General features: G+C 35.0%; 1 protein-coding gene across 6 annotated transcripts in view; it reads right to left on the bottom strand.

Moving 5' to 3' along the window:
• Positions 1-363: 363 nt before the first annotated feature.
• The window catches only part of LOC125034807, a 66,024-nt gene continuing 55,241 nt past the window's right edge, over positions 364-11,146 (bottom strand). For 5 of the 6 annotated variants that reach the window (XM_047626790.1, XM_047626793.1, XM_047626795.1 and 2 more), the window contains exons 2-10: positions 10,588-10,762; positions 8,248-8,361; positions 6,010-6,123; positions 5,448-5,561; positions 4,349-4,462; positions 2,755-2,868; positions 2,112-2,225; positions 1,363-1,476; positions 364-992 (exon numbers count right to left, since the gene is read on the bottom strand). In XM_047626790.1, coding sequence (XP_047482746.1) covers positions 967-992; positions 1,363-1,476; positions 2,112-2,225; positions 2,755-2,868; positions 4,349-4,462; positions 5,448-5,561; positions 6,010-6,123; positions 8,248-8,361; positions 10,588-10,762 — 999 coding nt within the window. In that variant the 3' untranslated portion in view covers positions 364-966. Of the gene's footprint in view, positions 993-1,362; positions 1,477-2,111; positions 2,226-2,754; positions 2,869-4,348; positions 4,463-5,447; positions 5,562-6,009; positions 6,124-8,247; positions 8,362-10,587; positions 10,763-11,146 lie in introns of those variants that run through there. The other variant, XM_047626792.1, reaches the window with a different exon arrangement.

The raw sequence follows: 11,146 nt of genomic DNA on the forward strand, positions 1-11,146 counted from the left end.
TCATGTGATCAGTGTGAAACATTTTCAGCCTATAATTTCCATTATCTTTTCCTTCCCTTTCTTAATAAAAAAAAAAATCTGTCTGCATGTATTATGAACAACTGAAGGCTGGGTAATTTGGTCTAAAAGATCAGTTAATTTTTGGTAAGTTTTATTCTGTATGCCATTCATTTCATCACTAATGACTATTAACAGCACATTAAGAGGTTGGAACTTGAGGTTTGAAATTGTAAAAGCCAATTGAAGATGTCAAAGTAATCAAATTTCAAAATTAAAATATTTAAATTTCTAAACCCAAGACTAAAAGGCATAAAACCACGAAAATAAAACATTGGAAAATGACGGTAGAAATAAACAAAGAAATACAAAAGCACTTTATTGGCTCCCAAAATCACATTTACTTGGATGCCCCAAAAAGCAAATTAATTTTGAAACAAGGCAATGATAAATTCTTTATAAACACTTAAAAATTCATGTAAATGCTAACAATTAAATGCAAATTAAATGGGGTAAAAATTGAGACTCACACATTACAATCCTGGCAAATTACAAATTCATTGTACCTTTTGGCAGTTTTCCATTACCTGCATGGGAGACCTTTACCTTCTATTGAACAAGGCGGAAGCAAGGTGAAATTTTGGTCCACTAGCATTGCTGATAAATTACTAGGAGGGTGCACAAAAGCAATGAAAATTATCATGCAGTTTCTAAATGTCCCTTTTACACTTCTTGCCATCGCCTTGCTATTGGTGAGCACCTTGATCTTATCACTAAAGCAAATAATAATGACTCAAAGAATAGCATATGATATCCGGTTACAAAATCAGTTGGTTTACCTATACACTTAGATTATCAAAGTACAGTACAAAACATTTTGGCTTGCAGAACTATCAGAAGTTCTAGGGAGAGCAGGGAGGATATCACTGGGATGCACAGTGAACATAGAGGTGTTCCTGGCAAACCTTGTTAGGCCTTCTTCTCTTCCTCAATCACTGCAAAAGATATGCAAAAATTAAAACCCAGTTAAATACTCCTAATATATCTTGATACTCTGTCTATATCCATGCAAGTGACTTTGCTATCATAAGGATATTGATTTTGAAGAGTTGTCAGAATGGGCAGTTCCTGGGTACACTTGTATGTACACAAAGGGGTATTTTATGACATGCCCATGGGTTCTCCACATAATTATTTCTACTTGTGCCCACCTTGGATTAAGACTTGTTAAATGTTTACCCGTGGGGGAACTGCCCTTGCATGGATGAGGCCTAAGAGTTGCGATAGTAACAACTGCACTGCTTCTCTTACCTACAACAAGTATTTTGATAATATTGAGTTAGAACAACTAACATTAATACTCACTTTCCTTAGTTGGAAGGGTATTCTTCTCTGTCGTCTGAGCTTTCTTCAAAGCACCATGGTCAAAGCCCTCAATACCCTGGCGGAGTGCCTGCTGACCCTTCTCAGTCTCAATATCTGAAAAACTCATTTCAATCAGTACATGCACAATTAAAAGTTATAATTCATCATTTATACAGCTTTACTAAGGCATTTCAGGCAAACATCTGTATTTGTGAAACAAGACCACTGTACTTCATAAAATTACAGATAGCACCACATCTTGACATCTGTCCTTATTTAACAATACATAATTAACACCATCCAAGAATATGCTTGTCAGGACAAACTTTGATAAAAGCACAATCAAATCATCCGAAAAGATGCAAGGTTATTCAGTGACAAGTGTATGTTAAACAATATACATTGCTCATTATAACTATAGTTGCATGATTATGTGCCATGCAATTTGGTACCTAACTTTGGATAAATTATTTATTTGCATATGGAACAAACATATGATCACAAGCACATACACAAATGAACATCTGGAATGATTTCTTAATCTTAATCTTTGTAATTTATATTAGTTAAATAAAAACTTCAGAAAAACTCCTAAACCCAAAATTTCCCAAAATAAAGTCAGTATACACAAGACAGGAGGTAAACAATGGTAAATATTAATCTGTTAGGAGAGAAGAAACAAAAACACAGAAGAGAGAGAACAGGAGTTAACATGTTAATCCTCATCATTAAAGACCATGCACCTCAACCTGCTTGGGAGGGCAAAACATTTCTTTCAACTGTCTCTGTTGGCTTCATTTCACTTTTGTCGAAGGACACCAATCGCTGAAATATGCCCTGGTGGGTACGCTCCAGTTTAATATCTGTTGGGTAATGTTCTATACACTATATTTGTATTAAACAATTCTACTATTCACTATGCTACTCTCAACTTTATATAAATCTAGACCAACAACTATTAACTATTCTGGCAGACTTTTTTACATTTTAATTCAACAATTTCATATGCTAAGTCAATCTTGTCAAAGAGACACTGTTTAGTAATCATTTGACAATCTCTACTAAGTTAGTTATACATAAATACAACTTCCACAATTATAATAAAAGCCTTAAAATGAAAGTAAAACCATGATCTTTTAAAGGGAACATTTAACTAGCAAAGCTTCCAACTAATTAAGTCTCTGTACTGCTGAGACCACTATAATTACAGAAAAAAAAGACACTTCCTTTAGGCTACATACAAGACTAAGCATTTACCAAGACTGATGTTAATTTGACAAAAGCTTATTTCTTTTCCTACTCAACTGAAAGTAATTCACACAAAAACCTATTGAATATTAACTGCATCAGAACCACTCTCCAAATCAAACACACTGAAGGCTACACCATCACCTTCTGGCGTAGGGAGAGATACCCTTTCGGTAGTGGAAGTCTGTCGCATAGTTGATTTATCAAAAGATGCAACACCTTGGAAAATATTTTGATGTGTTTTCTCCTGTTCGATATCTAAGAGGAAAGTTCAGAAAAAAATGCTATGTAAGGAAGAATACCAAAGGAAATTGAAAATACAGTGCATCACCAATTCTAGGGAGAAACAAATAAAAACTTTTATTCCCCATTAGCTATTAAAAAAAAAAAAAAAAAAAAAAATAAAAAAAATAAATAAATAAAATTTACCTATCACAGATGTTTTTCAACACCCAACACTCATAAATGAGAGAAAACATATTTTTATTTGTTTTTTTATGATGATCTTTTGTCTCTGTTAATGGCATGCAAATAATGCCCATAAATCTAAATTTAAGTATTTTTAGAAGAATGTGCATTGATTTCCAAAAAGAAAAAAATGCTAGAAAATGGAATAAGATTTTAATATTTATGCGTGTATATAATACACACACACACACGTGTATATGCTTCTGTATGTGTGTATTATATATATATTTATAATGTAAATAAATGAAGATACAAACATGTATATATATCATACATATACATACTTGTATACATATGTATAATATTCAATGTGGTTATCTACATCATCTATTTTCCCTTTAGAAATGTAAATTGTTTCATAACTTACATACCAAACAACAACTAACCATTCTATTAAAGTCCCTAATACCCAATGAAAACATCTTTTGTACTTATGGAATGTTAGTATCTTGTGAAGTTGATTACCAGTACATGAAACAATGTCAGTGATACAAGACAAATGCAATACCAGCATATAAACGAGACCATAATCATTTGGGACAGGACAGGTGACATGCAGTAAAATGCCCAACATTTTAAAGACTTTTTTTGTGTTTATATGTATATATATATATATATATATATATATATATATATATATATATATATATATATATATAATGTATATATATATATATATATATGTATATATATATATCTTATATTTATATGTACATAAGTGTTTTATGTAATGTTAGACATGTATATATGTATGTACACAATACTTAAAAGAAATATTTTTCATATATCTACATTTTTTTTTTTCTTTCAAGAGAGCCCTAATACCAGTGTCAAATCTATAATCCCCATGACAAAAATGGGCAAAATGCCATGAGGCAAATACCTATTAACTCATGTTATATATTGTTAAATATATATTTCCTGGAACTAAAACAAAAAGACCTATAATACCCTTTTCATTATCTATCTCGTAAGTTCTGATATTCCACTCTCTTGAATGCAGATAATGCTCAGAAAATAGATCTTTGTTATAAATTTCCCCATTTGCTAGTACTGTTATAGTAAAAGAAGGCTACATTACTTTATGTGACAAGAAATAAACTATACTGAGCCAATCTGCTGATTCTTTTGTAGTCAAATATAGAGGGATGAAAAAATTATTTATAAAAACAAAATGGCAAGCTTGCAATTAATAGGAGTGCTAGTCTAAGCTCTACATCCAATAATTCCCATTTTGCCCCTTCATGGATGCACTATCCATGCATGATACCTTCTTTGGCAGGTAGGGCAACCTTTTCTTCGGTCTCAGCATGTCGCATTTGGGACTTGTCAAATCCTGTTACACCTTGGAAAATGCTCTGGTGTGTCTTCTCAGTCTCGATATCTGCCACCCCAAAAGCAATCAGGAACAGTAAATAATTGTAAAAGGAACATTAAAAGTAAGTCAATAGAATATTCGGATCAGGTTTCAGGTAACAAAAGCATCAATCACCTGATCCTGTAAAGTCATATGGTAATGTAATCACAATAGTGCAATCTTTTATATTTTTTTCCATTATTTCATCAGAAATCCTGATGACACATCCACTACCATATTGGAAGTTTACAAAAATGTAAGCACCCTACAAAAAGTACTAAGTCAGCAAACTACTGTGCTTTGGTTGTTTTACTGCAACATGTAATGTTATGTGATGTGTATATACTTTTCCTTTAGAATTAGATTTATTTCCCCCATAAATTAACTTGACACAATAGCAATTTATTTTCAAACAATTAGCTAGCTAGTACAATACTAGTTATAAAATGATTAGGTTAGAAGAAACTAAAAGGGAAAATAAAGAAAACACACCTAATAAACTATCAAACAAATAGCTTTAGAGAGAAAAAGGAATAAAAGACCTGACTTTGTGTATGTGTTATTAGGATAAGATCTCTATTTGTTTAGCATCAGAGTAACTAGATGCTTTCTTCAGGCCATAAGCACTTCAGAGGTCAATATGTTAGCTGCAATTACTAGCATTACAACAACTGCTGTAGTAGTACTTCTGTTTCAAGCTAAACAGAATCTCTTCTAACATTTGCAACTCTGAAGTATTAACCCTTTCAAATTACAAGAATGAGAGGAAACCATTGTATTTCTGATAATTTTTGTTTCAGTTTTTGAGACTGCACATAAATAGCAGTTAGTATTATCAGTTTTACTGTTTGCTAACAGCAATTCATAAGTTGTATATACTTTTTATGAGTATTAGTATTAGAGGTGAGTGCCATGTCATATCATAAATTCACCTCATGTGCTCCCCCAGTTTAAAGGGTTAATGCTTTGAAAGGTTACAATGCAGCAAACAAGGTATTGTCCTTCATTATACCTTCTTTGGCTGGTAGGGTAACTTTTTCTTGCGTTTCCGCATGCCGCATAGAGGTCTTATCAAAGCCTGTTACACCCTGGAATAAACTCTGATGTGTTCGTTCCGTTTCAATATCTGCAGATGAAATGACGCGGCAAAAACCATTAGTTACTCTACTTTTGTCTGCAAAAAGTTAAGGAATGTGCAGGTTGTACTACAACTATCTGCATTCTTCACATACAAGAATGCTACAGAGAGAGAAGTGTTGGCTGAAATAAGAAATAATAAAGAAAAAAAAGTACGAGGAAAGTTGTACACTTACTAGAGCCTCTTCTTCCAGCAATCTTTCTATTCAACTTAACATTACAAACAAAACTAATCAAACACTGAATAAAACAATCTACACAACAATATTGCATTCTCAACACAAATAAAACTTATGTGGTCAATCAACGACGTAACTCCAAAACAATAAATGGATAGGTGAAAGATAAATAGAAAATGAAGTACAATAATACTAAAACAAATTCATCAAATACAAAGAAATAAAATAAAAGGATAACCCAGATATACAAAGACACACCTTCCCGGGCAGGTAAAACAATTTTTTCTTGGGTATTGGCATGCTTGAGTTGTGCAGTATTGAAGCCTTCGACGGCCTGCAGATGGGCCTGTGCTTTCTTCTCTGCTTCCACGTCTGAAATATCATGCATGGCCATGCACCAAATTATAAACATGAGATACTAGTAGGGCACAGTAGCACAAAAGAGCATGCATTAAATATGAGGCATTGGAGTTTGGTCCACAAATATGAAACAGATAAAAATGATATGAATGGGAGTGTGAATGATTAAGGAATGTGATATTTATGAAATGTAATAGATTTTGTTTTTTGGCTGTATGGGTGTTGGTGACATGAAAACATTTTACATTTCTCAAAATTTTATAAATATAGTCATTACAACAAGCTCTTATGAATGAAATAGAGAGAAAGTGAAAACTTTTTAATACTGAGCAACACTATAAAACAGAAAATACTAGAATATAAAACTTGTATCAAAACCATTGTTAAAGAGTGGGACATAGTGCTGTAAGAACATTTTCTGCAGTAAATGTAGTAATATATATCAATATCATTGTATTGTTTCTAATAAAAATCAAACTAGTTGGAGTCTTATGAATAAAGAGAAACCATTAATTACTTTTTATATGTATATTTTAGAATCATTCATACATATTTATCTTTGAAATTAGGCAACCAGTTTTTTTTTTTTATTTGCAATCAAATTGTAATAACTCAGCTTAGTGGACCAAGCTCATTGTTGCAATACGCCATGGATAATTATTACATAATAAGTACTGGATGTATGAACAATATCCTGGAACTTTTAAAAATCTTGTATATGTGAGCAAATTCAATCTATTTCTAATACTGATATAAAATCTATTAAAATAATTCACAATCACAGTACTCATTATCATCGATATGTTAATCAAAGGTATGGGCAGTATATCATGGAATGGCAACAGTAGATTGCACTTCTTTATTACCTTGCAGAGATCAGCCATCCTCTGAAGCCAGCTAAGGGATTTGCAAGAACCCACGCCATTCATTATAATTATATATAAACACATCGCTTAACACTTATCAATCACAAGCTCTCCCTTTACACGGTGCTGAAGCAGGACCCAAAGCACCTGTACATTTCTCACACAGATTCGTTAGGCAAGAGAAAGTTATTACCATAGCTATAACTACTAGAGGAAAAAACGCAAGTCCTATTGTTCAAGCATGGAAAGAAAAAAGGTAGATACATACCGGTAAGCAAGACTACATATACATATCCCAAAAGGACTTGAATGTCTAACCAAAACACCTGTTTATACTTACCGCTAGAGACAGCTACATAGCAATACCTCTTCAACTTCGGCACAAAAGGAATTCAAATGGCATATGATGCCCTTGCGAAGAACGGGACCATAACGTTACAAATTCCTCTAGCTCTCCTCCAAACTACAAAATTCTCTCAGAGTAAACAAATCATACATTCATTAATGTCAAGGTCTCCCAGGATAATCTCCGCCCCGTGTCCGTCGACTATTACGTGATCAAACAAAGGAAACTCCATATTCATTTCCATTGAACTTCGATATTCTAAATTTACAGGTAGCAATTACCATGAGCTCCTACCAGATGCCAAGCTTCAGCGAAGCCCGACAATACACGTCAACGAACCGCAAAGGTCAAAGTCAAGGCCACCTCCTTTAAGTCTCCATCGCTCAGCTCGGCTTGGCAGCGTGCCATCTAGTTGGCCGCAAAGTTCAATATCGGCCAATATCCTTAAACACCTCTTCAACATTTGTTTTATCACGACAAAATAAATATTTATACTAAAAAAGTGAGGATAATATCACGTGAAACTAGTAAACCGAAATACTTTCAGCTAATGGAAACTCGAGTAACTACCAGTACTCAAAAAAATCGAGATTTGTCAAAAAATCTAAATAACTAGCTTCTACCTCTGTCCATATAAACAACTAATCTGGCGTACAAAGGCCGACAATAGCCTAAGTAATGATGGGAAGAGAAGTTTCCGAAAGACGAGCGTTTACAAGTGTCCAATCACAAAGTGGCAGAAGGAGTGACTGGAAAGTGGTGCGGACTACGAGTGCGCAAGACCCACGTAGATTGTACACAGCGTCACAGCCATAGGTGGGTTTCATGAATGGATCGAATCAAGAAGGTAATCATATTATTAAAAAGTGTGTGGCAGCGAGTTGTACCTCTTAGGTGAGTGAGGGTAGACGAGTTTCATCCTACCTTGACAACTGGGAAGGACCAACTTCTCAGAGGTGGACGTTCGTTTGAGTCTTTCGCTGCGAAACTCGCTGATGTTCTGTAGATGTTCAATGTGTTGCTTCTCTTGTGCCACGTCTGTTTCGTCATGCAACAGAAGCAATCATGCACACAACATGAACTCTAGAAACTAAAAGTAAGGTCTGTGCTCAAGGATGTAGACCGGGGAAACCTTGAGTGAAACTTAAGCTAGGTGAACACAAAAGACTGACTGCATTCCATCCTTGGCACAAACTTCCAGGTTTTGTATGAGGGCTAGACAAAAACAAAGCAACAGCACTATGCCAATAATGCAAGGCCAAAAATAGTAAGACTAAAAGATAATGCGTCTGTAAATTTTTAAATTTGGAACAACTACTATTAAAATCTATTTCATTCATTTAAAGTAGTTCCTAAACTACACAATTCAAACTAATTTGTTTTGCCTTTAAATAATAACGTTTTTGACAGCATGCCCATTACTATTTACTTCTAATTATACTTAATATCTAATTACACTTAAAACTAAGGGTTACATAATTTCAAATACATTTTGGCCTTACCATGCATATGTATAAAAAAAAAAAAAAAAAAAAAAAAAAAAAAACTCATGCAAATGTCAACATGCAGCATTCAGGTGCACAAAACACACAAGTGCAAAAACCAAACAACATGCCAACCTTTTGAAACATCCATTCCATACACAACGCTACAGTCTCTGCTTCAGCATTCGCATAAAAAGACGGGGACGAGGGGATGAGGGGAGGGGGGTAACAGGGGCTGCCTGACTTCCTCTGCAGTCCGTTTTCCCTGGCTATCTTTGGTAATGTCTAATCGCTGCAGTATGCCGTTACTTCATATACATGCATTTACCATATACAAGTATATATGTATATATAGATGTATATATATATGTATATAGATGTATATATAGATGTATATATATATGTATATAAATGTATATATATATGTATATATATAGATGTATATATATATATATATATGTATATATAGATGTATATATAAATGTATATATTATATATATATAAATGTATATTATATATATATATATACACACACACACACACACACGTACAATATATATATATATATATATATATATATATATATATACATATATATATACACACACACACACACACACACATACATACACATACATATATATACATAAGTATACATATACACAAAGTATATAGATGTATGTATATGTATAGGTGTGTATATATATATATATATAACGCCCGCGCGTGTGTGTGCATAGTCACTGCTACAAGTTATCGTGTTCATGTATATATCCTACATCTACTGTAGATTATATAAAGAGGTAGCGTAAATATGGCTAAAAACTTCTAAAACAAGGAAGTCTTGTATCCTAACAAGAGATAAGCGGTTGGATGATGCAAGAGCAGCTAAACCTCATCTACTAATACAGAACTTTAGGTTGACTACAACGGTTTTGCTAGTAACTTGCCGGCACCTTATGTGTAGCTAAAGCATTCTATTGTCATTAACTATTACCATTATCCAAAGCAAACACAACCGTTATCACTGTGGAGGTGCACCTGCACAAGCTGCCATTCTCTATATTTTTACAAGCGATAATGATAAACTTACTAGGACAACTCGTCGACTGTGCACGACGTGTTGTAAAAATACTTGATACTGTCCAAAAATGTCGCAGGAGCCTAAGGATATCTACTGCGTTGAAACTGCTCGGATGGCCGGAGCCGCCTTGTCACAACGCGGGAATGCAATTCTGCTTTCTCTCCTACCAACCACAAGACAACAAGGAGAGGATGCCATTCCGCAAGGTATTTACGCGTAAAAAAAAAACAAAGGAAGGAAAACGCTTCACTCAAAAACTCAAAAGTCCTCTCAGTCAGATTCCAAAACAAATCAAGCATTCACCTTGGCTTGCGGCCAGCCGTGACATGGGCTTTTTACATTCACTGTGGCTGGGTCCTGCTAGTCCTACAATGGCATTTTGATTCCGTTCTGCCTAAACATTTACTCTGAAAACAAAGACGGGGATGATTATTATGAGGGGAGGGGAACCTGGCTCGAGACAGCCAAGTTAGCGATTTCCGCCTGATCAGCTACGCTCTCCTTCCGCCGGACGAAGCACACAACACACAACAGGCCGGCGCCTCTAGTTCACTCATGTCCTCGTGCCCGTCAAACCTTCCTCACACATCTTGCCTCTTTCTATCAAGCAATTTTCCTTACACACTTTCCTGGTCCTCTATTCCCCGCCGTCCTCCTTCCCTCCCTCTCTATAAGTGAACAAGTCCCTAAACTCACCCTCCTTGTTTGGCAGGTGAATCTTTTCCTCCGTCTCGGTCTTCTTAAGGTTTACGGAGGAGAATCCCTCGAGCTGTCCCTTGAGGGTGGGGTCAACCTTGGGCAAGTCCTTGAGGGGAGTTTCGGCGCTCATGATGGTGGTAGTGGGTGCTGGTGATTCTGGTTCGAAGGCTAACTGCGGGGAGACAAGAAAAAATAAAAAAAAAGTTAGCGGTACCGGAATAGTGACAAAATACGAGGGGAGGAAGCAGTGAAGAGGGTGTGTGAAGAAGGGAAAAGTGAGAGGGTGTGTGAAGAAAGGAAAAGGGAGAGGGGGAGAGGAAGTGGATGACAGATGAGTGAAGGAAAGGAAGCGGGTAGGGAGTGACTGGGAAAGCGGGGGTTTTAAAAATTCTATTCATAAAACACAATGCATCTGCAGAGGAAATCACAATAAATATACCAAAAAATAACTGCTCTACCAGCCATCACTGACTATATTTAATCTACAACGGTAAAAGGACTGTTTACGACTGCCGACTTAATCGTTAAAGTAAAGAAAAAAACTAATTTGCCAGTC

Source organism: Penaeus chinensis, chromosome 18, assembly GCF_019202785.1.
Source record: "Penaeus chinensis breed Huanghai No. 1 chromosome 18, ASM1920278v2, whole genome shotgun sequence".
NCBI lineage: Eukaryota > Metazoa > Arthropoda > Malacostraca > Decapoda > Penaeidae > Penaeus > Penaeus chinensis.